Below are 24,415 nucleotides of genomic sequence, written 5' to 3'. Positions count from 1 at the left end.
ACCCCATGTACCCTGTGTTTTTTGTCTTCTGCCTTTTAGGTTTAAATGAGCAGGGAGTAATATAATGTCAGAAAGGCCAACAATAGCTTACTGCAAGAGGGAAACATCCTCTGTGCCCTCTGACAGCCTGCATCAGCCAGCTTCCCTCCTACACTGGGAGATATTTTAAGGTAGAGCACACTCAAGGCATCATCACTACTTGAAAAGATCAATCAGGTTAGGGAACATTCTCCTGGTTTTCTATTTAGGTCCTTCCTTATCCTTTGTTTTACTTTCTATGGTGAGCCAGCTATATCATTTTTCATCTCTGCTGGGAAGGTAATTCTCTACTCCGAGGAGGCTACTCAGTGGCTTTTATTGCTATTTAACATGCATGCATTACAGTACCTCACAAAGGCCTTGTAGCACTGCGCCAGGCATTCTACAAACACATGCAGAGAGACGGCTGCATCTATAGTGGGTACCCATGTGTGTGGGATAACAGGAAAAGAGTGATTCTGGGCCAATTAGGATTAATAATAATGCCCACACATCCTACGTAGGCATATGGGATATGGCATATCCCTATATTTCTTTGAAGGCAACACACCCCTGGAGTTGAAAAAGGGGGTTATTTCAGGTTTTTTCTTGTCAATTTAAAAATCACTATCAGGAAAGGGGGTTGGTGTTTAAGAAAATATTAAGATCTCATTCCATGTGCATCCAAAACAGGGATTAGAAGGTGGGTGCATGAGGAGCTGCCAGTCTGACTTTGTAGAGTTTAATACCTCTTTGTCTGGCTCCAGATGATTGTGTAGGCTGAAGAGCATCATCTGACCCATTGCTTACACCTGAGTATAAACATACACCCAGGAATCTTTGGGACCATGGAAGGATCATTGCAGAGGGTGTGCATGCATGCGTGTGTTTTCAGATTCTTTGATTGCTGTTGAGTAGGAAAAGGTGGAGTGTTAATAAATGAAGTTGTCAATTTCCAGTCTGTTGTCAAGAAAGCCTTAAAATTAGTTGTGTTAATTCAGTGACAGGCAAGGATAAGGCTTTATGCACTGTAGCACAAAACAATTAGAAGTTGGAAACTTAGAAGCAGGAGTGGAAAACAAACAGAGACAGGGAGAAAAGAGAAGGTGCTTACCTCCAGCTGTATGGGGAGAAGCAGGGTGAGGGCATGAGATCACCTCATCACTGATGCGAGCACCTTGGTGAGTCCAGGTTCTGAGATCATGAACCACTGTGTGTGACTTGTCATTCTCAAACAGGCATATGCTTTCAGCACATGTATCTTGCTGCTGAAAGCTCAGTGTCTGGGAAGGGTCCTGATGCTGTAATTTGCAGTATGGAGCTCAGCGGCCCAGAAGACTGTAGGCTACAAATAGCCCAAAGCCTCACAAGGTGGGACTGTGGTGGGAAACTAAAAGGTATTGAGCTGGTGGGGCAGGGAGAGAGGCTGATACAGAGCTGCAGCTAAAAGCAGTCTCTATTGCTACCTTCATTACAGACCTGGAAGGAGTACAGATATCATAACTGAATTCCATATAGATATCATAACTGAATTCCATATAGATATCATAACTGAATTCCATATAGATATCATAACTGAATTTCATGCCTGTTCAGGGAAGGGCTGACGGTGACATTGTTATGAGTAGATTATCCTGAAAAAACTCAGAAGTAACACAGCTGAGACAATTTACCAAAATGCTGTTTTCTCAAATGGAGGCAAGAACACAAATCTCAGGAATGCCACAGGGAACACATCAGAGACAGGCATGAGTTTGGCTTCCAAGCTGGCTTGTCTGCAAAAGCACAGACCAGAGAAAATTTGGGAGTGTCTATGCACGTTTTATGAAGCAGGATGGCATGGGACCAAAACTGTACTTATCAGATGAAGATTAAGAAAGGAGTTGTTGAGGTGGATGTTAACACCCTTCTTCCCCAGTGGAAGTAAATTAGTGCTGGAATAACTTTTCCAGGGAATGTCCGTAGTCTGGTTTTCCCTTTGTGACCTGCAACCAGGTTCATGACAGGCATTTACAAAATCCTCATCAAAACCTGAGGCTTGCACTGAAGACAGTCACAGACTTTAATGTTTAGGAACAGATATTTATTAGGGAAAGAAAAGAAGCCACTGAAGAGAAAATGCATTTCATCTGCAGTAGGCTGCTCTTTATGTGATACATTTGCTTTTTGCTACTACATTTCTTCACCCCTCCCATCCCTCTCTCCCCTCTTTTTACTTGGTTTAATAATTCAGCTCTTACAGCCCAGAATTAAATGTTGTGCTGAGCTAAGAACAGTGTGCTGTGTACTGTATTAACAAGCTGTGGTTTTGATGCTTTGTTCTCGTCCGCCACTGTTGCTCATGCTCCCCAGCAGAAAGCTACGCTGTGATACTGTGCTCGGTTTTCCTAGTATAGCACTGTCTGTAGAAGGACCAATATAATAAAAAGGCCATCTAGTAAAGCAGCAAAAGCAAAATTGATTCAACCCTCCTCCCTCGCCTCCTTTTATAATATCGCTGTCACTTTTTCTTTTGTAGTAATCTTGCTTTAATATTTATGACTCTGCTTCAGACATCGAGAGTTCAATGAGGACAAAGTTTTGGGTTTCTATTTCTTTGTGTGAGGTTAGAGGAGAGCAGGGACATCTGGTCTTCCAGAGCCCATGGGGTCTGTAGGAAGATCCATCTGCAACTGGAGGCCCTGTGAAGCGTCAATCTGTCTTTATAGGGGAGCTGCGGGGCAGCTTGAGGTGAGGGTTGTGAACAGGAGGTAGTAGTGGAGCTTCTGCTGCTCCAAGGCAACCCAGCACAGCCAGCACCTTCTGCTTGGTTCCTTCTGGACATGGCACAAAGCCGGATGGCCCAGCAGACTTGCTGACAGTGTACGACAGCTCTGGCACATGTGTCAACATCAAACACCTCAAAAGCCAGGCAAGGTTCAAGAGTCACAAGTGGGCCATCCCTGGGCTCCAGGAGCAGATGAACTTTTCATTAACTAAAGATGAAGATTTCTGATGACATAACGTGCCATAAAAGTTTCTCAGAAGGCTGTATCCCAACTGGGTTTGGTCACCATGGTTTGACACAGCTGTACCCCAGAAATGAGATACACTGGCATGTAGGAAAAGGGAATCCTTTTTTAAAATGCTCTTATTTTAAAAATGAGACAATGTGGGAAAGTCACATCCTCTGTTAGAGCTGAAAAATGCTGAATTGTTCCCAGGCACCAAAGCCCTTCTCTATGTCTTAAAAAGGGTATAAAAGCAGGGAGTGCTATGGAGAAGTTGTGGTTCAGGTAGGGGGCACTGGAGAGATGAAGGCAGTAGACACCAAGAGCCCTACACAGCTTGGGAGCATGGCATCAGTGCTCCCAGATAAGAATACAGTTTTGAAACTGTATGAGCATGGTGCAAGAGAAAGTCTCTGACCCGAGGCACTGGAACAGAGAGGGCGCAGAGAAAGGCAGTTGCTTTCCTCTACCTCACAAGCAAAAATCCAAGTCATGATTAGATAAAAAATCTGAAAGAGATGGTATTGGGCCCATTTTCCTCTACACATAATCTGATCTCTGAGCCACAGGACCCTTGATAGCCAGCCTGTCCTTATGAGAATAATAACCTAATTTTAACTACAGAAGGAGTTAGGGGTTTTGTGAATTCTGAATGCTGCTTGGAATGGCACCCTGTCCTTTCCAGTGGTGTCTCTGTTCCCATGGCTGTATCTTCCACCACCGTGGTTATAATTCAGAAGTGCCCTGAAATGACCGAGAGTCTGTGTTGTTAATTTTGTTCACAAAGCGCCATGCTATTTCTGTTTCTTTAAAATCAGCAGCATGTGAGAAAGAAGTATCCCAAACCCAATTTACTCTCGAGGGAAACTGATCATTCATCAGCCAGACAAACTGAGACTTATTTGTCAGGCGGGTGAACTTAACAAAAAAAATTGAAGCTATCAGCATAAACAGCTATGAGCAGCTCCTGGGTCATAGATTATTGTTCAGATATGAAAGAAGTAAAGCAGATCTCAATGTAAAAATCAACACTGCTTTCCAGCTTCCAAGATGGTTTAGAGCAACAGTGGATGAAAGTGATGGAAGGGAACACGCTTCTGTGCCTTTTATATATTTGAAAGAGTAACATATATTTCTTGTAATATCATGACAGCCTGATTTGCAGTTGATCAAATATATGGGACATATCTGTTGTTATCTAAATACACGCGTGGAGCAATGGGGGAGTGTAGAATCTGTTTGGCTTTCCCCTGCTAGATAAATCTGTGGGAACATGCTGTCGTTGGGATGTGCTGAAGAGATGCGCTCTGGCACCTACGCCACAGTGGAGAACTGTGAGGACAAACATTTGGGAGGAAAGCTGAGCTGATCCTAATTGAAGCAGACGCTAGTGCTCTTTCATTGAAGCTCCACCAGCTTCGGCCACCTGATGTCAGGTTCTCCATCACTGTGTGAGGGTCACCTCCAGGCAGGGCATGCTAAAAATAAGTTACACACAAACCCCCTCCTCTTTCCCACATGTGCACACAAAACTCTTCAAGTGAGCAAAGAAAAGCATGTGGGAACTGTTCTTTGACACCACTTCAGTCAACGAGTGTGGTTCACTGCAAGTGAGGGCTCTGGTTCTGTGCCCAGGAGGTTTGGGCTGATGAAGGAGGTGCCACACTGATCCCGGGGCTGGAGAGATTGCAGGGCTAGTCTTTAACAGCTTACAGAGGACAGTGGACTGAGGTGACATTCAAAGTCTGGCCACACTCAACTTGGCATTTTTAAAAGGCATTTGTTAGTTTGTTTCTGGAGGAAGTGCTGTCTGTGCTGGATTGGGTGGTTTCAGACGTTTCTTCTTGTCTTGGAGCCTATATTTCCAAATCGCACTTTTCTTTCCCTCCCTGCTTGGGCTATGAAAGAGCAGTTTACTCAAATTCCTCATGACATCTGCTGTTCAGCATTGTAGAAATGGCTTTCCTGGAGAGGTTATGGTGTCTTCCCTCCTAGTTGCCTCTCAGATATGACATCCTTCAGGATCAGGAAGGCTTCTGAGCTCTGACAGGGACCATCTGGGTTTTTTGTCTCCTTCTGCAACAGAGAACACGAGTCATTTGTGGGGAACATCTGTGGATATTTTGTTTAATCAGGTTTTTACTGCTCTTGTGGCTTTGGGTATTAGCACTGCCTTCGGTACTTCTGTTCTCTGACAGAAGCATGCAGCAGCTGAATCTCCTGAGTGTCAACTAAACCATATTATTGGCTCCCTCCAGGGGTAGCTGGGTGAAACTTAATGGTCCATGAGATACAAAAAGTCAGTAGAAATGATCTAATGTCCCTTTCCAGTCTTAAACCCAGTGAAATGGTGAAAATTCTGCTTCGAAAGGAAATGGCAGATGAGCAGTTGCCAGGATCTCCTACCAGGCTTCTTCTCCAGCTGTGTCCATGGGGAGCAGTTCTCTTTTTGCAGTTTTTCAGCAGAATTGCACCATTTTCACTCCTGGAAGCCAAATCCTCATTTCCATCCTTCTGCACAGCACATTTGCTCCTCCTCCCTCAAATGCTGAAGCTCTTTCATCCCGTCTTTATGGTGACCATTTCTGAGAATCACTTTTTGGTTTCCCTTCTGCTTTTACCAAAGTCCAAATGAGATATCCATTATATCTGACACCTACCTTTCACATAGATCATATCACACCTCCAGTTCCAAAATACCTCTGGCCCCCCTAAATGCAGAAATCAGTCTTGCGCATCTACTCTCTCTGTGTCTGGTTGTGAGCTTTAGCTAAAGAAAGTGCACCAGGAATTTTTATAAACTCCAAACGTCTTTTGCTTTCCTCTTCTGAAGAGAAAAATGTTCAATTTAAAGTTCTTGGCATGTACTTCTCTTTTTCTTGGAAGCATTTGCAAAGGTGTCCAGCGTTGCCTCTCTTCAGCTGTCGAGTTGATGTCCTGTCCTGTGTCTGCTTTCAACAGAATCAGTGTTTTCTGTCTCAGATTTAAAGGCTTTACCGTGAATATTTCCATATGTAAAGAGAAACTTGAGATAAACTGCAGGGCTAGAAACCCTGGAGTCTGGGGATTTCAAGCATGCTTTTTCCTTATCTGAATTCAAGGATGCATCAGCTCCATGGTGGCTACGGTTCCACACAGGGAGAGGGCAGGCCTCTTCCTGGTTGCTCTACCACATCAGTCACTTTCTAACTACCTTACAAAGCTGTTTTGATTTTTACTGGAAGTCAGAAGTGATTTTAAGCAGTCTGAGGAGGTTTCACCTCACCTGGCTGCAACAGGGAGTTGTGACCAAAGAACAAACACATGGCTGTTTCTGGGTTTTTCAATCAAGCATAACCAGGTCACAATCAAGTTAATGGCTCTACTTTAACCTCATTTTGTTAGTGAAAGGGCACTAGGGAGATGCAGTGAGAGATCCTATGCCTGGAGGAGGAGGGATATGGCCGTGGTGCAGCACACCCTGGGAATGTTCCAGCCAAGTCCCAACCTGATCAAATGCAAAAGGCTGATCAGGATGAATACAGTAGCAGTTTCTATGCTTATCATTATGAACTATATTTTCTGAGGGTTTGTTTAGAAGAAAACTGTAATTAATTACAAATTCATTGTAAGATAATAGCGTAGTTACCAGAATAGATGTTCTCTGTCCTTCCTTCCCTTTGTGCAGCCCAGAGGCTGTACGTGCAAACTGTCACAAATGCCTGCATTTACATCCAAGTAAACACTCTTCACTCGTGCTTCCATCCTTGTGTATGCAAACATTTATGCTCTTGCATTTCACCCAGTTTCCTGCCTTCAGGAGTGAACTTTAGAGGCTGAACACTCTGAATTCAACAGCTAGAGCTAATTACCAGGTTGACTGCGACTCTTTTCTGGGGGACAAGCCAGGTTGTGGCCATCCCTCAGTTAACAGGCATTGGTAGGAGGCTGGCAATGTGTGATGTTATCACCAGCCAGTTGACCAGCAGAGCTCAGCTCCTTGGACCTTCCACTGTAATATGTTCTTTATGCTTTTTATATTTCTTAATCTTTTTAGAAGAGCAACAGCCAGAGGCTAGTGACTGCTGAGGAACTGATAAGCTTCTTCCCCACTAGAAAACCAAACAGGGTTTAAACTATTTCCTTCCTTTAGTTAATGTTTGCAATTCTTAATAGTATGTTATTAGGAAGTTGCTGAGCAATCAAATGAGAGCACAATTGTTAATAAATTTTCTTAATAAAATGATTAATGCAAATATAAAGATCTTCCAGTGATCTTTTAGTGAGTTAAATAAATGGCAAGTAACTTCTTGTTAGTTTTGCTGGGTAAATTCATTTGGCACATCTGTAATTTAAAATTTAAATGAAATTTGCAGGCATTATTTTTACATTATGCCAAATCTAGTCCCAGAAAGGTGGCTGCAGTTCTCACTCTTGTCATTTTTCCGTATTGACACAACAGTTTGTTGTTCTTTGGGTCCTAACCCTCAGCAAGCCTTCCCCCTCCAGCCTACATTATCTCTCTTATCCATGACCCTTCTTAGTCTGAGAGTAAAGAGAGCTAAGGTTCTTTCCAAACTTACTAATGATAAAGACTGTTCATTCTCCCAGCCATTGTTGGTGCAATCTGTTTCAAATGCTGGAATTGATGAGTGTCTCAGAACAGTGTAGGAGGGCTGCCTGAGCATGACTGAGCCACAGTGTTAAAAAAAAAAATCAAATATCTCAAAAATAAGAGATTCATTTGAAAGAAAAAATAACACTGAAGGAAGGCACGGTTTGCCTGAAATAAAGCAAGGCAGCTAAGTTTATTATCTGGATTATTAATTGTGCTGGGTTGTTCAGCTGCCCCAAGAATGTCACTTTAATCATTCAGTGAGCCTGGAGCTTGAGTCTCCAGAGATCATGTTCTGATCTCTCACATATGGTAAATCGCATTGTTCATTAGACCCAGTCCAGTCACATGGAAATGATGTTCAGGCTATTTCTATCCGTATCTGCTACTTTCCTTCCTGGATGTGTCAGTCTCATGATGAGGGCAGTGACTCCAGCTGATAGAGACACAATTGCTGATTGCAAAGAGAGACACTGCTGTGAAAATAAAGAGAACAGGGTTTCACTGTGGTTCAGGCTTCATGAGAAGTCTCTGTCCCACAGAAATACAAATTCCCTCAGAGAAGGAAGTTGCTGATGTATATGAGGTCACCAACACTGAGCAGTGAAAAGAGGATGGATGACCTTGGGGACAAATTGCTGGGCTGGGATGCTCAATATGTGGGCTCAACTCCAAGAGGAAGGAAAAATTGTCACCAGTGCATGAGATTCAGTTCTCAGCTCTTGACACTCTGTGCTGCTTTGTTTTGGTGGTGAGACAGGAGCAGGGACTCATTTTATAAGTAGGAAACAGGATTTCTTGCTCTTCCCTCTGAATATTTGATGCTGGCAGTAGAGAAGCTAGGAACAAGGTAATGTTACCCAGCATGGCTGTAAGCCAGTTGGGGATGACTTCTGGTCCCTGCTGGAGGGAGGGAGCTTGGATGGAGCCCAGCTGAGGATGCAGCAAGCTCATGTTCAGGAGGCTGTCTCCAGTCACACGTGCAGAAGGTTTGGTACTGGTGGCAACCATCAGGAACCAGGTCAAGGGATTCCCAAGCAGTGCAGAGCGCTTGCAAGAGGACCCTAAAATGTCACAGCCAACTTCTCACCCTGCACGGGGGGCGGGGGGGAGCTGGCAAGTGATGTGTGAAGTGTTGAGTCAGTATAAATGTCACAGCCAAAGGTTTTCAGAGTCAGAGTGACAACAGAAGGAGACACTAGTGCCAGGAGTTCTGACAGAGGGAAAACACTGTCACTGCCACTCTCTGGCTTCGAGATTTATTGATGGTAACTTGGGATGTGCCATAAACAGGGGTGATATTAAATGAGTCTGACTGTCGCAGGGGCTAAGTTTTACTCTCTGCCTCACTGAGATCCTGAGGCATTTTTCCAGCAGCTCTCACGATCTCATTAAGTGCTCTCCCAAGAAGGGCTCCAACCCAGGAGAGCTTTCGCTGCCCAGCACAGAGCCAGCTGCTGAGATCAGACACGAATACCTGCCAGAGGACCCAATGAGCACTCCTCATGGAGACCTCCAGGCCATCACCACCACCTCACTGCCTTCACCACCATGGCTTTGTGAACTAAATCCTCATGTCAGTGGCTCTGACCTCAGTGTCAGCAGCTCATACCCTAGGACAAACGTCTCCATAGCTGTGTTCTGACTGTACTCAACTTAGGTGAACATTTACTGAGATGCCCTCTCAGCATTGTCTCAGCTTCTGAGGACAAACCCATGGTTTCCTCTTTGTTTCCTGGAGTCCTTGGCTGCAAAGGACTGTGCTGTCATACAAATGGTTTCCTTCTGCTCCTTGAATGCATCTGGGGCTGCAATAACAAGCTCTGCCTGTAGCCTTTTTCCCTCTTAATAACACAGCTCCACAGGCCAGCCAGCTACCACCCCAAGCGGGCAGGACTTGGAGAGCCACTGTGCTTTTCTGCTGAGGGGTTCCCTTCTTCAGATAATACATTTTATCCCAGAAGCAGCAAAATCTTCAGTAGAGCCCTGGGGATTCTGAATTCACTGTTCCATGTCACTTCTGCCTATCAAAGGTGAAGCAGGTCTGTGGAGATGAAGGGTAAAGCACCCCATGTCCACAAGCTCTGTTCTTCACAGGTTGCATTGACCAACCCACAGACCTCAAGGAGAATTACCTACTCCAGAAACCTTATCTCAGGGAAAAGGCTCATTTTGGTGATTTCCCTGAGAAACCTCCATGTCCTTCTATGCTCACAACCTTTCTCTCTGTTCCTCCAGTCTGCTCGCAGTTCTCCAAGGGCGTCTATGCCATCTTTGGATTTTATGAGAGGAGGACAGTCAACATGCTCACATCTTTCTGTGGGGCTCTCCACGTCTGCTTCATAACACCAAGCTTCCCCGTTGAAACGTCCAACCAGTTTGTTCTCCAGCTTCGCCCAGAGCTCCAGGATGCCCTCATCAATGTCATCGAGCACTACAGCTGGCAGAAGTTTGTGTACATTTATGATGCTGACAGGGGTAAGTCACAAGTACATGGGTTATTGGGCAATCAAAGAGTGGTCTAGGTGGAGTCTTTGCATCAAGAAGTCCTTTTACTGTGGGTTGCTGGAGGTTGAGGGTGTGGCTAGAAGGGCCACCCTATGTCTTCCCTATTTTCTATTCCATTTCTAAATATCCATTACTGCTGAAGGTGGGCATTAACTTAGATGAAGCATTAGCCTGACCCAGTATGTCTGTGTTCATAGGGTCAGGTCTGAACCCCATCAACACGAGAGAGAGATTTAATGTTTAAGCAGTTTGAGTTTCAAATGGGGAAATGGTTTATATTGAATGGGTCCCATACTGAATAGGTCAGTCAAACTGAAGGACACCAAGTTCTATGTTTATGAATATGAATCAACAGCTGCTCAGGTCTCACCTCAGCCCACATCCAGTTTTATACATGTGTGAGTTTCTGGGGGGTAGCTTGGTAAGCCACTTTGCACAGGGCTTGGAGCACCCTGTTCCAGTGGAGGGTGTCCCTGCCCGTGGCTGGGGGCTGGAACTGGAGGAGCTTTAAGGTCCCTTCCAACCCAAACCATTCTGTCCTTCTATGAAAACTCGATGTTCCCTGTTAGTATGTGTTAGTTCTTCACGTAAAATAACAAAAGCTTTTGCTGGGTTCTTGGAAGATATTTTCTAACTTTCTAAACCATGAACAAGGCTCATGAGCTTATTGTTCTGTGATTCAGTTTCCCCAGCTCTCAGGTGCCTTTACAGCACAGGCTTGGAGGCTGAGAACAAAATGGACTTGGGAGGACAGTGCAGGGTGATTCACAGCACTGTCCTGGAAATTATCATTAGCCCTTGCAAGGAGGATGACCTTAGGAGATAAGGAGAAGGTATAAAAGCATCCCACCCATTTATTCTTGTCATAAGTCGTGGGCACACTGAATATCCCGAAAGGACTGCAGTAGGCAGGGTTATCTAGCAGGACTCCAGAGCGGTCCCAGTTATGTGCCTCTCCGCTGGAAGGCTGTTTATGTAATTTAGCCAAGATCCTTTTAAAAATGATTAAGTTTTCTGATGAGACACTGCTGAGAGAGACAGGGACACTGAATGTGATTGTGTGTTGTGATTGTTGAGGGTGTCCCTAACTCTAAGAGCATGTAGCCTAAACAGATCAAAGACAAGAAGGGAACTGTGGCTGAAAGAAATCAAGTGATTTGGGTAGTGACAGACGAGAAGGATGGAGATTAGAGCCCTTATCTGAATCCCACAGCAAGGCCTGATCAACGAGACTGATCTGCTGATTAAAAAGGAAAACCAGGCCTGGAATCATCCTATTTTCTGTGCTAAGACAGAAAAAGTGGGAGTCATTAATTCTAGCCCAGCTGTGTTTGGGGAAAATGCTAGACTATTAGCTGCTGTCTGTACTTGTGATGCTGTATCCAGCATGGCTTGAGGCACCTACGCAGGCTGTCAGAAGGATGGAAAGATGCCATTGCACAACTAAAACCTGTTTCTCTTCCCCCTCTCTTCCCATTGTAGGGTTGTCAGTCCTACAGAAAGTGCTGGATACTGCAGCTGAGAAGAACTGGCAGGTGACAGCAGTCAACATCCTGACGACAACAGAAGAAGGCTACCGCATGCTCTTCCAGGAGCTGGAGAAGAAGAAGGAAAGGCTGGTGGTGGTGGACTGTGAATCTGAGCGGCTGAACATCATCCTTAGCAAGGTTTGTTGGGTGGGATGTCTGGGAGGGGTCTTGCACGCAGGATGGGAAGGGCTGTTTCTCATGGAATAGTTCTCTTCCCCATACTTTTCCGATCCATGTCTCGTGGCAGCTGTCATTGTATGTGGTGTGTGTGCATTGCAGCAGGCTGCTGAGCTTGCAGATATTCCTCTGCTGTGTTATTGTGGAAACTGTAAAGTCACATAAGTACTGGGAGCTCTAATGTATTCATGCTGAGTGAGCTCTGCTGCTCCATGTTCCCCGCTTGTTTGACTCCTCTGATGAGCCCTTTACATCCTCTTAAGTGCCCAGTGAGTTTGCTTTGGGCTTATTCTTCCAAGCAGTGTGCACAAGACGTGGCACTTCCTTATTCTGCTGAGTTTTTCTCCAGTTTTCCCACCTTTTGTGAGTTAGGGTGGAGGTGTCCTCCAGCCTCCACATGCAGCACTGAATTCTCACAACCAGTGTCTACAGGATAGAAATGGTTTTATGGTACGTCTATAGTGGCCTCAGGAGCAGTGTCTCCAGATCAGGCTAGAGCTCACCGTCCTCCCAAGGCATCCAGGATGTAGCAAGATGACATGTTAGTGCACAGCCATCTCCTGGTTGTTTTGGCAGCTTATGACCACAAGGCAGATGACATATGCATTAGAGGACTCAGTTCTGTGCCCTGCCTTACTCATCCTCAATCTAGACAGGTCACCCAGTAATGCAGACTCTAATTTTCTCCATCCTCTTTCCACCATGCCTCCCTTAAGGCTTGCCCTAAGTCCCAAACATGGAAATCTGTAGACAGGAGAAGAGTGCAAGCCCATAGATAGGTCTCAGTCCACACTTGTGTCCCCTCTTCAGCTCCAGCTGCAATACCTTTACCTCTCACACCTACAGCCAAGGCCTTCCCACCACTGGGACTGCCATCCTATGTGGCTTACAAAGGGCGCCACAGCAGGTGTTCTGTGACTACTGCTATCATGCTTCTCATAATCAGTTCTCTCTTACATCGTGCTTCACACATTGCCTTGTCTAAGCTACCTGTCATTTTCTGTCTCACGCTTCAGCTGCTCATTGTTTGGGGCAAGGACTGCCATTTCACCAGCTGCACGGCTCAGTGATGAGCAAAATCCATCCTTGATGGGTGTCTCTGGGTGCTATCCTATTATATATGATAACGTAGCAAGTAGGAGGTTTTAACCTCAAAGGTCATGCTCATGGAAGAGAGACCAGATTATTCTGGAGGATGAAGTCTTCTCTCTGATCATGGAGCAGCTGCAGTTGAATAACATTTTTGACAGGATGACGTGACCTAGGCAGTGAATTTGCCTTTTCTGCAGGCTTCCCTTCCCTACAGGGTATATCGGATTTGTAGGGTTAATGAAGTTGGGTTTTTTAAGCCTGGTTTGTCTAACAGAAAGACAAATTCTGTAGTCAAACATTATCTAATTTTCCTAATATGAACAGGAAAGTAAGTCTTTCTTTCAAACTTCTTCACATAACTGGAGCAAGAAGTTGAGGTCCATTCCAACCCAAATTATTCTAAGAGTTAAGATTAGATATAAGTAAAGCTATTTGCAAGAACACTAAAAATCCAGATCTTGTGATTCTTTGATCTGCATTGATGTAAAAAACACCCATTCCAAAGGAAAAAAGGAACAGTGTTGTGTTTTCCTAATAAAAGACAGAGCAATTCCAACAGTCATCTGTGCCTAACTGGTAACACTCCTGTTAGGAATAGGGCTGTGAATAACTTTTTCAGACCGTGTAGTCCATTTCCATCCTCGTTTGCCTTCTTGTTCTGAGTCCACAGGGATTTCTGAAAGCAGAAGTAGTTATCCCACTGTTAACAGGGGATGCCAGGTCTGTCACAACATGCAGATGACCGGAGGGAGTCAAAGGCAATTCTGGGCTTGCTATCACAAGAAATTCAGCCGGGACTCACGCTGGGGATGGCGGCAGGTCTCAGCTCACCGCACCAGCAACCTCTGTGTGGATGTCACTGCTCTGTTGGCCCTGTCTCTTTGAGTGCCTGAGTTGTTCAAAGAGCTGCCTCAGCCTCTCAGGGACATTTTAATGCATTTATCTTCCTCCCTGACAAGCTTGTCTCTGTCTTTTCGGTGGCTGTGGATTTGTGCTCCCCAGTGAACAGAAGAGCTGGGGTTGGCTGTTTAGCATCATTGCCTACATGTACACACTGGTGCTTGCACACACTTTTAGTTTCTTCTCCCCACTCTGTACACATAACACAAACAACCACCACTGACTCCAAAAAGGCAGTCCTCATGTTCTGGAGACAGTAGCTGTAAAGGAGCCGGTGTTCAATATGTTAATGATACATGGGAAAATGACCTGATTTCTTTCTCAGAGATTTCTCTGTGTCATGTCTCAACGGCACGAATTATCTTTGCTGAGGTAACTGTCATTTATGAGCCAGGCCTTGGTTCATGGCAGGATATCCGCAGGGCTGCACTGTGTAACTTAATGGGATAAGTATGTGGTGGGTTGTATTCCGTCAGAGCCCTGTATTGTTTCTTCCTTGTCTCTCATTAAAATGAATAACTGGAATTTCTCCTTTGCCAGTGTTTCACTCTGAGAGGATTTCTCTCTAATAGATGTCAAACTGGCCCATTAAGAAGTGGGTAATGAAACCTAGGTGGCCCAAGTGAGCTATCAGCATGCAGCCTAGCACAGCCTCTCACCACGTTCAGGCTAAGTGATAAATGCTATTATAACCTCAGCTTGCTACTGCTGTCCAGACACATTAGGACTGAGCAAGCATTTTAAAATAAATTAAGATCACAAATAACTGTGTAAAACACAGGAAGCAAGCCTCATAATTCAGGTGGATGGATGGGCTGCAAGATTAACATCTCAGGGAAAGCTAGGCTGCAGCCCTCTCTGCTTCATGGACTCTGACACCTAATAAAATAACAAAGGGAGAGTTTGGGCAGAAGGAGCCAGTGTCAATATTGTTGACACTGGAGAAATGGCGAATCTGATCGTAAATCTTAGACTCCCCATTGCCCTGGAGATGCTGCTTCCTCTCACAGGGTCTGGGACTTTCTGCAAAGGACGGTCTTAGGTAATAAACGGAAGGGGACAAGTTGGGTCTGGTTTTCCTGCTCAGATCTGTCAATGGAAGATACTCAGAAAACTACCCTTAGTAAGAATGCATACCTTTATAGCCTTAAGTATACAGAGATTTTTTGCTGAGAGTCCCAACCTGCTCAGCAGAAGCCATACTAAAGGATCCTGTGTGGAGAGCCACTGGGCAGTGAAGCTGGTGGAGCTGACATTGGTTGAGTAAAGAACTGCTACTAAACGAAGCTTTCATCAGAGTTAATTGCTGCCTCTACGTTAATGCTGGAAACCAGATGAGTTTTAATGTGCATGCAAGAGCACTTCATCAGAGAAAGGCTAAGGCAGATAAACCGCTTTCACAGAGCAAGTGTCAGCTCGTTTATAATCCATTTGGAAATCCTTAAATGGCTGCTCACTATAATCTGGGAGTGCTGTCCCATGGGGAGGATCAGTCTGCACATGCCCTTGTCTGACACTTCTCAGACACCCTGGTATCAGAGAGAAGACCTGGATAGACAGATCTCTGGTCAAACTCAACACAGAAGTCTTACTATTATCATTCTGGCTGTGAGGATCTTTCTGACCTCACTACAGCCTGGCAACATGGGCAGTAATTCAGAATCAATTTGTACAATAATGGAAATAAGCGATAGTGTTGCCAGCAAAGAAACCTTGTGGAAACAGCACAATTCTCCCAGAAACTGGCAATTCTTGTTTTTACAGGTTCTTTTACAAGTTCATGTTGGTATGGGCTAGGTTGGTTTTTACTGACATCTTTCTCTATGTGGATTGGCTCAAAGGCAGGTGGTGTCTGGCTCTAATAACCTGGTAAGTATTGAACAGTGCTGCTGGAAATCAATGCAGAGGAATTTCACTGGAAACATGGAGTCAGCAAGAATAATGTAATTTTTAGCTGTACTGTTTTCAGTATTTTTTTAAATCAAGGAAGAAAAAGACAATTAGAGACCATCTCATCGAGGACTGTCTCCATAATCACAGGCAAGCCTGCTACAGGAGATGCCTTTCTACCTAGACAGGTGAAACCTTTCCAGCTAAGATCGAAGCTTTCAAATGTTACAGATCTGTAAGCAATTGTGTTGATAAAAGAGAATAAAAACCTAACTCTGCAGGCATCAGGGAGAAAGGAATAAGTGGCAAAGAGCATATATTGGGACACCATGAATATGAAGATATAAATAATCTCAATGAACATGCAAAGGGAATCCTCTGTGTCTTGCCCAAGCAGCTTTGTTCTGGAGATGTGGTTTAAAGCAATCCCAATGCATTAAAGGAGAAAGATTGTCCAATAGTCTAAACCTCCTGACATCTCGCTCAGGTAGGTGTCTGCAGCAGTGACTCTAGCTAGGACAATGTGCTCTCCAGTCTTGCTTGATGTTTCAGCTCCATTCACAGAACAAATGGATCCCAGCTCCCCACTTTGTTCCTTTACTGTCTGCATATAAATCTTGGTTAACCTTTAAAATAAAATAGGCACCACTGTTTCCTACACCCCCCCTGCCCCGAGTCCATAGGAGGCAGGTTTGTTCGGGTAGTTCATTCTTCCCTGCATGTGGGATCCACTTGGTGATATTGTCCTGTCTAATTTCAGACTTGATGGTTAAATATTGTTTGTGAAAGCCTTGTACTTCTTTTAACAAGACTGTACACTTTTCTTTTACTATGTCTTCCTGTCCGCAACTGAACAGTCTCATCGGGGAAGAAAGACGGGAGGAAGGGCAGAAGAAAGCTCTTCTTCTTAGGTTGTTCTTTGTTAAATAGCTAAATATCTTTGGTTTTCATCTTGCAGATTATCCAGCTTGAAAAGAATGGGAATGGGTACCACTACATTCTGGCAAATCTGGTGAGTTGCCCTCGTTGGTGTTTTGGTTTTTTGCTGTCTCAGGTATCTCCAAGATCCTTGGGGGTTTGTAATGGGTTGACCCTGACTAGACATCAGGGTCTTATCAGTTCCATCCTCAACTGGGCAAGGGAGGGAAAATATAACAAAAGGCTCTTGGGCTGAGATAAGGACAGGGAGAGATCACTCACTAGTTACTGTCATGGGCAAAACACTCTCTGCTTGGGGGAATCAGCTTAATTTATTACCAATCAAATCAGAGTAGGATAAGGAGAAATAAAACCAAATCTTAAAATCACCTGACAGTGGTGGGGTAACAGGGAATGGGGGTTGTGGTCAATTCATCACACGTCTCTGCCACTCCTTCCTCCTCAGGGTAGGACTCCTCACACTTCTTCCCACTGTTCCAGCTTGGATCCCTCCTACGGGAGACAGTCATCCATGGACTTCTCCAACATGAAGTCCTGGCATTGCCTGCTAGCTTGTTTCAGTCATGCCAGCAAGAAGCTGTTAACTATTAGTAACAACTTGCTTTTTCTAACTAGTTTTCAGTATGCATCCCCCGTGTTTCACAGCCTCAAAGCACCACTAAGGGCAGACTTGTTGATGATGCATTAAGATCCCTCTGACCTTCCAGTAAAAATAAAGTACTTATTTTCCAGCTTGGTGCTAAACCAAATCTGACTGTTATGGCTCCAAGGAATGAACTCAATGTAAAGATTTCTGTAAGGAAAGGACTATCCCAGGGAGAGAAAGGAGAGCAAGGAGGAGCTGCCCGAGGACAGAGGTAGTAGGCAGTGGCAGGGCATCTTTCTGGAGCAATTTGCTGTTCTTTCCTAGGAGGGTGGAGAATTTTTCTGCCTATGGAGGTTTGGGAAGAGGTAAGAGAGAGAGGAATATCCTCAATCCATATGGCAGTTGGAGGTTTTTCACAGCAGAACAGAATGTGTTCCCTAGATGTGTCCATCCATCCAGGGGGATGCGCAGTGGATGATGGGCTGGTGTCAGCAGCAGGGTGAGCCATGCATGCAGGGTCCAGAGCTATTCTTCCTTCCCACAGCTGCATCTTCAAGGCAGCACTGGGTAAACTTTAAACTACCAATTAGTCAAGCAGTTGCTGCCGTTCTCCTTCTCTCAATCCCAAGATAACTCTGTAATTTACAAGACAAAAATGGCCACATAATTACCCTGCAATGCCCTGATACTGACCCGGCACTTCTGCGCTGGGTGCCTACCATGTAATTACAAAGTTAAAAATATTACGTTGTGCAGGGGGAGACATGGAAATTGTAGAGCAGCCAATAACTTCAGCTGCTAATTTTTAAAAAATGATAATTTGCTGTAACCCAGGTCCCGGTCCTCAGATCTTTATGAAAAGTCCCTTCATTAAAGTTAAGCAGGGAAGCTATTTGGAGTAGCTGGAGTGTGTGTATCTGCGCTTCCATGTCTACCCATATGGAAGGCTAAATGAGAGTCAAATCACCTTTCTGTATGGTTTCAGAAAGATTAATGCACTAAAGGCATGAGGTGGTCTAATCCTTAGGTGCAGGATTTTCAAAGGACGTTTCCCTCTGTCTTATAATGCCATACTCCCCTGCTTTCAGCCTCAAGAAGTACCCTTTCCCTATCTTTAATTTGTTTTCTTAGCCTTTGCACAAGTGCTGAGATGACAGAGTGTCGTGGTTTAAACCCAGTCAGGTAATTCGTTCGCTCACTTCCCCCCCTTTCTTGCCCTCCCCCTGCTCTCGGAGGGACGGAGAGGAGAATCAAAAGAATGCAACTCCCATGGGTTGAGATAAGAACAGTTTAGTAACTAAGGTATAACACAAATCACTACTGCTACCACCAATGATAATAATGATAAAGGAAATAACAAGGGAACAGAATACAACACCTCACCACCCGCTGACCGATAACTCGCCCCCCAAGCCCGACCAAGCTCCGACCGATACCTCCTCCAACCCTGCAGTCTCCCAGCCCTTCCGGCTAACTCCCAGTTACATCCTGGGCATGACGTGCTGTGGTATGGAATACCTCTTTGGTCAGTTTGGGTCAGGTGTCCTGTCTCTGCTTCCTCCTGGCTTGCCCTCCCCCCCTGGCAGAGCGTGAGGCTCACAAAGTCCTTGGCCAAACCAAAACATCTCTATCAGCTCTGTTCCCGAGCCGAAAGTCAAAACACTGCACTGCACCAGCTACCAAGGAGGAGAAACATGACTGCTACTGCTGAACCCAGGACATTATCCACCCCTTATTCCATACCATTCATGTCATGCTCAGATCCCACATTTTCAATATACCATCACTCTTATCTCGGTGCACTCTTATCTTAGTGCATGGACCAGTCCCTATAAAGCTGCTGCGTCCATCTGGTCCATGTCAGGCTCCATCTCTTGTAACAGTCTTCCAGAGCAGGAGAGACTGTGTGCAGTGTTCACACTCGTGAATAACCTGGGCAATAGTGTCCATTGTTAAGTCCACCCCTCGATCATGAGTCCATCTCTGTGTTGCATCTCTGCTCTGGTGGCGTGAAGTGCCATGGGCCCACCAGGCTTAAAATAATTCACTGTCCCCTTAAGCAGTTTCTGCAGCTTGTTGCTGGGGACTCCATACAGCTGCCTTCCATCTCCGACGCTTCCAAAGCACTGGAGGGGCCCAGTGGACTAGATACTTGCCCATACTGTCCCACACACCCTGCCACTCATGACTCTCCAGCCTTGGGGAAAATCTCTTGGTCCCCCTATACTGTTGTCTAACCCCAGACAAGACCCAAACCTGACTCTGCTTAACTTTTGAGATCAGACAAAATGGTTGTGGGTAGAACACAGCCTGTGTGTGTGCCAACATGCTGATCCCCATCACAATCAGCAGGCAGGTCCCAAGGATACCCAAAGGCCATTCAGAGCCTTCAGAACTCTCAAACGATGCTGCTGTGCTTGTCACTGGGGCTGGTGTAGCTGCTGTGCTTGCCGGCTCTCCCACCACCGGCTTCTCTTTTCCTGAGTCCAGCTCTTCCTCCTCTGCCTTGCTGGGAAATGCTGCGTGGTCTCCGGCATCCTCCTGGGGCTCGGCGGGTGGCTGCCTGGGAATGCTCTCGGCCGTCGCGGGGCTCGGCTCGGCCGCGGGGCTCGGCTCCTCCGCGGGGCTCGGCTCTGCCGCGGGGCTCGGCTCGGCCGCGGGGCTCGGCTCCTCCGCGGGGCTCGGCTCTGCCGCGGGGCTCGGCTCCTCCGCCGCCTTATCCTGCTGCTCGGCAGCCGCTTCCTTCTGCTCCTCGACCGCCCCGGCCTCCTCCACCGGCAGCCGTCCCCTGGCGGCCTCCGGCCCCGCTCCCGCCGCCGCTTGGTCCCCGGGGCCGCTCTCCCGGGCCGCTTCAGCAGCCGCCGGCTCCCGGGGCCGCTCCCCCTCAGTTCCCCGCAGCCTCACGAAGATGGAGAGTAGGGTGAGGGCCAGGACGGTGAAGAGCAGCCGGACGGCCAGGTACAAGTCCACGGCCACGTCCGTCCCGCCCTGCTGCTGGAGGCCACCCGTATTACAAGCCATTGCCATAACGCACAGTGAGACAAGAACCTTAGCCCAGGCCCCACACTTGATAAACACTATCACAGCAAATACCGGCTCTACGTAAGTTACAACGGTCTGAAGCTGTGAGATCAACAAGAACAACTCTGATACCCAATAAATCAGCATTGTGATGAGTGACTATTAATCCAGTCAGATCTGTCGTTATCTCAACCCTTCGTGCCCCACGTTGGGCGCCAAAAAGAACTGTCGTGGTTTAAACCCAGTCAGGTAATTCGTTCGCTCACTTCCCCCCCTTTCTTGCCCTCCCCCTGCTCTCGGAGGGACGGAGAGGAGAATCAAAAGAATGCAACTCCCATGGGTTGAGATAAGAACAGTTTAGTAACTAAGGTATAACACAAATCACTACTGCTACCACCAATGATAATAATGATAAAGGAAATAACAAGGGAACAGAATACAACACCTCACCACCCGCTGACCGATAACTCGCCCCCCAAGCCCGACCAAGCTCCGACCGATACCTCCTCCAACCCTGCAGTCTCCCAGCCCTTCCGGCTAACTCCCAGTTACATCCTGGGCATGACGTGCTGTGGTATGGAATACCTCTTTGGTCAGTTTGGGTCAGGTGTCCTGTCTCTGCTTCCTCCTGGCTTGCCCTCCCCCCCTGGCAGAGCGTGAGGCTCACAAAGTCCTTGGCCAAACCAAAACATCTCTATCAGCTCTGTTCCCGAGCCGAAAGTCAAAACACTGCACTGCACCAGCTACCAAGGAGGAGAAACATGACTGCTACTGCTGAACCCAGGACACAGAGCTGGCTCGAAGAGGCTGTATACTCAGCCAACATGGCTTATAAATATTTAACTCAGACCCAAAGGCTTTCCATTTCCCTAGACCCTCTGCAGGGAGATTCTACTCCCCAGCTACAGCTCTGTGGACACCGGGTCTGGAGAGACAACAGAATCCCCTGGTACTAGATGTGCTTTTCAAGGAGTTTAGATATGGGGGGAGAAGAAGAAGAGTGAAGGGAATTCAAGCTCTTTCTTTGGTCTTTCCTCTTTTCTTTCTTTTCTTTTCCTTAAAACCTAGAATTATGCAAGAGCCAAGCTGCAGAGATGTATTAATGAAAAAGAAAAAAGAGTAGGGGGTAACCAGACAGCACTGGAAAACGGGAATTGCACACCCCAAGGTCAAGAAGGCTCTTTCCAGGGCAGAACAAGCTTTGTCATTCTGTCTGCACATGAGTAGGTTCAGATACCAGAAACCAGATCAGTTTCTGTGATGTGCTGCACCCAAATGAGAGCTACTCACTACACTGCTCAGCAAGAAGAATGGCAAAAAGACCCTGAAGATCCCATGTTCCTGAGAACATATGGCAGTGAGGAAGGATGGCAAGCCTTCCTATGCAGGAACATCCAGGGATGTTATAGGGGATTGGCAGAATGCGGGAAGTCAGCGTCTGGCAGGGTTAAACCTTAGCATGGATGCTCTGATCCAAGAGTTCACAGTAGGTTTTACCCTCTTCTAAGGACATCTCACTGCTGGATTAGAGCCCTCAGAGGGTGTAACATGCTGTAATTTATTCCGACTGACTCATATGCATAGTGGATAGACCTTAAACACCCTACATTTTCCCTTGTAGACAAGTCCTAAGATGACAGGGTGTGCATTGCCCACCCACACACACATACCCTCATGTGCACACCCGTATGCCTAAAAACCAGCCTTTTTTTTGTGGAAGTGGCTTGTTCTGGAGCCAATAAATTAAGAACTAAAAACTGCAAGTGCCTGAACATTTCATTTCCAAATTATTTTAATCCAAGTTATTCTTTTGTCCCATGTGCTGGCTGATGGAGTACTGATTTTAGGACTCTCATCCTATATGAAGATAAGGCTCCCAGGCCTGGCTGAGACATGCTCTGTTTTCACAAGTTAAGTGAGTCCTCAGCTGGTTCATAGCCTCCAAGTTGCCCACGCTAACTAGAGCAAGGGGATGAATTTTCAAATACCTGCCTTTTGCAACACAGCTTTAATTTCTTAGTAACTTTCCCGATTATGGAAATGACACATTGGAACCAAATGTTGGGAAAAACTTACGGATAACCCACTGAAATTGTTATTTTTGGCTATATGCTTGTTCAGAGCTATACTCAGCCCCAAAACAAGCAGTGGGACACTACTGACCAGTTATAGCAGCTCCAAACTGATGTTACATCAATGAGGCCGCAAGGCAATGCACAGGCTGAATTAGGCCTATAAAAATCATCCATGGAGGCATTTTGAACATAGAGGAATTCCCTCTCTGGTCACAGAGAATTCATGAACAAAGGGGAACTGGCTTGCATTAATCACTGCTTGTTCGCCCAGCAGTTGCTGTCGGGTGAGCAGTAGTAAAGCACCAAGCAGAATTTGACAAGTAGCAGCAAATGAAAGCTGGTGTTTCCTAGCAGGAACAGCTTTCTTTTTCAGTGAAATTGCTGTTGCCAAGGTGAGACAATAATATTTCTGTGTTCACAAACAAAATGAAACCGTTCTGCACCTTAGGCCACGGGCAGACATCCTTCTCTGAATCTGTTATGCCTGTTAAGGACACAACCTGCTTTGTTTGCTCAACCCTGCTTGTCCCATGAAGGTCTGTCTGCAATATCACTGCAGGGGAAAGGTGCCTGTGAGCATTCTTGCCCCTCCTTGAGGCAAATTTGGTGCTGTCTGTGGCTTTTGCAAACTCATAAAAACCTGATCCTCGACCAGCAGTCACAAGAGTTACCTGAGCTCTCTTTTACCAGTTGCCAGCCTGGATGCTTGTGAAGTGTACCAGCACTAGGGGGTTGTGATCACATCTCTCACCATCTGTCTCTTTCTTTTTGGAACTCAAAGAGGTTTGGCAACTTTAAGAAGTGTTTGGTCTTGTGAATCTCATTTTTCTAAGCTTTGTTCTCAGCCTTTGAGAGCATCTAGCAACCACAAATAAAAAATACAGTCAATACCATCAGAGGACCCAGCTTAGAGACTTCTGGGATTCCTTTCTTTTGATGTTACAGGCTTTTTCCCCATAACCTCGGCTTCATGCATCTGTTTGTTCTATGACAGGGATGTAGATTGGCTACTGGCAATAGTGGAAAACATCAGTTCTCTTGGGCAGAGAAAAATCTTTGTCTTAAAATAAGTGACATTGGTGTGACCTGTCTTTAACAGAACAGTACGAAAGACAGCTGCCACATACAATGTTTCAGCCTTTTTTCCTTCCTAGCACCTTAGTCCAGGTTGTTCTTTTAGCAAATACTCTTGTTTGAAGTTGAATAGATAAGTGTATGAGGTTGCTGATGCGAGGGGTAGCAGGGAAAAGTAAAGATAAAAACATTGTTGGTTAGCAGAGGTAAACGTATTTTCCTGTGCCATTTTACATCAGCACGTGTCAGTGCCTAGTTAGACCATGGAGGATGTTTCACTTTGCAAGCAGTTGTCTTAGCTTTAGAGGTTACCAGCCCAGCAGCTTTGCTAGCAGAGTGGCTTGTGCAGGAGTCAGAAAATACATGCTGGTTTGGTTCAGTTCACCTGTGATTTGAATGGGCCTCTTTGATTTCCTCCTTGCCTCCTGCAAATGGAAGAGGGAGTTTGTGAACCAACAGGGCTGAGATGCAGTGACCTGAGCTGACACAGACAGTGAAGAAGGAGCACCCTCCCAAACTGGCTGTCAAAAAGGATGTTCACATCCCTGGGGAGCAAAGTTCTCCCAGCACAGGCAGAGAGCAGCTCCCCTAAAGCAATGCAGGACATGTACATCCTGCTGTGGCTGTGTGGGGACAGTCTGCTCTGCCCATGCTGGGTACGAGCTTAGTACAAGAAACAGCATAAATGTGATGTATTGCACTGGCCGTGGGTCAATGGCTCTGCTCCTTGTCCCAGGCTCCTGATTCAGCTTGCCTGGAGCTAAAATGTTGCTGTTCTCAGTCTCCCATCATCTTGAAAGCTGCCATGTGTGTTTTAATCACCCTCAGCTCTTAACACTGTCTCCTGCCCCCGAAGTATTGCTGACTGAAGGTACAAACAAGGTCAGCAATGATCGGGTTTGCATCACTAGCTGATTGGAAACTGTTCTGTGGGAGTTTCAAAAGGATGTGTACAGCATTGGCTTCTCATCATGGTAACATCTCAAGATGCCTCATCTTGCAAAACTGATATTCTTATGTTG

The 24,415-nt window shown here is 45.9% G+C and overlaps 1 protein-coding gene across 3 annotated transcripts in view; it reads left to right on the top strand.

Annotated features, from left to right (window-relative positions):
* GRIA1 (glutamate ionotropic receptor AMPA type subunit 1) overlaps positions 1 to 24,415 on the top strand; it is a 124,772-nt gene that overhangs the window by 47,170 nt on the left and 53,187 nt on the right. For all 3 annotated transcript variants that reach the window (XR_009743995.1, XM_061456848.1, XM_061456849.1), the window contains exons 3-5: positions 9,841 to 10,080; positions 11,593 to 11,777; positions 16,657 to 16,710. Coding sequence is in view for 2 of the 3 variants with exons in the window: in XM_061456848.1 (XP_061312832.1) it covers positions 9,841 to 10,080; positions 11,593 to 11,777; positions 16,657 to 16,710 (479 nt within the window). In the remaining variant the exon portion in view is untranslated. The remainder of the gene's footprint in view (positions 1 to 9,840; positions 10,081 to 11,592; positions 11,778 to 16,656; positions 16,711 to 24,415) is intronic.

This window comes from Pezoporus flaviventris, unplaced genomic scaffold (assembly GCF_033815535.1).
Source record: "Pezoporus flaviventris isolate CSIRO_AGI_PZ_B2104156 unplaced genomic scaffold, CSIRO_AGI_Pfla_v1 ptg000023l, whole genome shotgun sequence".
In the NCBI taxonomy this organism is placed as follows: Eukaryota; Metazoa; Chordata; class Aves; order Psittaciformes; family Psittacidae; genus Pezoporus; species Pezoporus flaviventris.
Note: the sequence above shows the minus strand (reverse complement) of the source record. Positions and strands in the feature narration are given on the sequence as shown.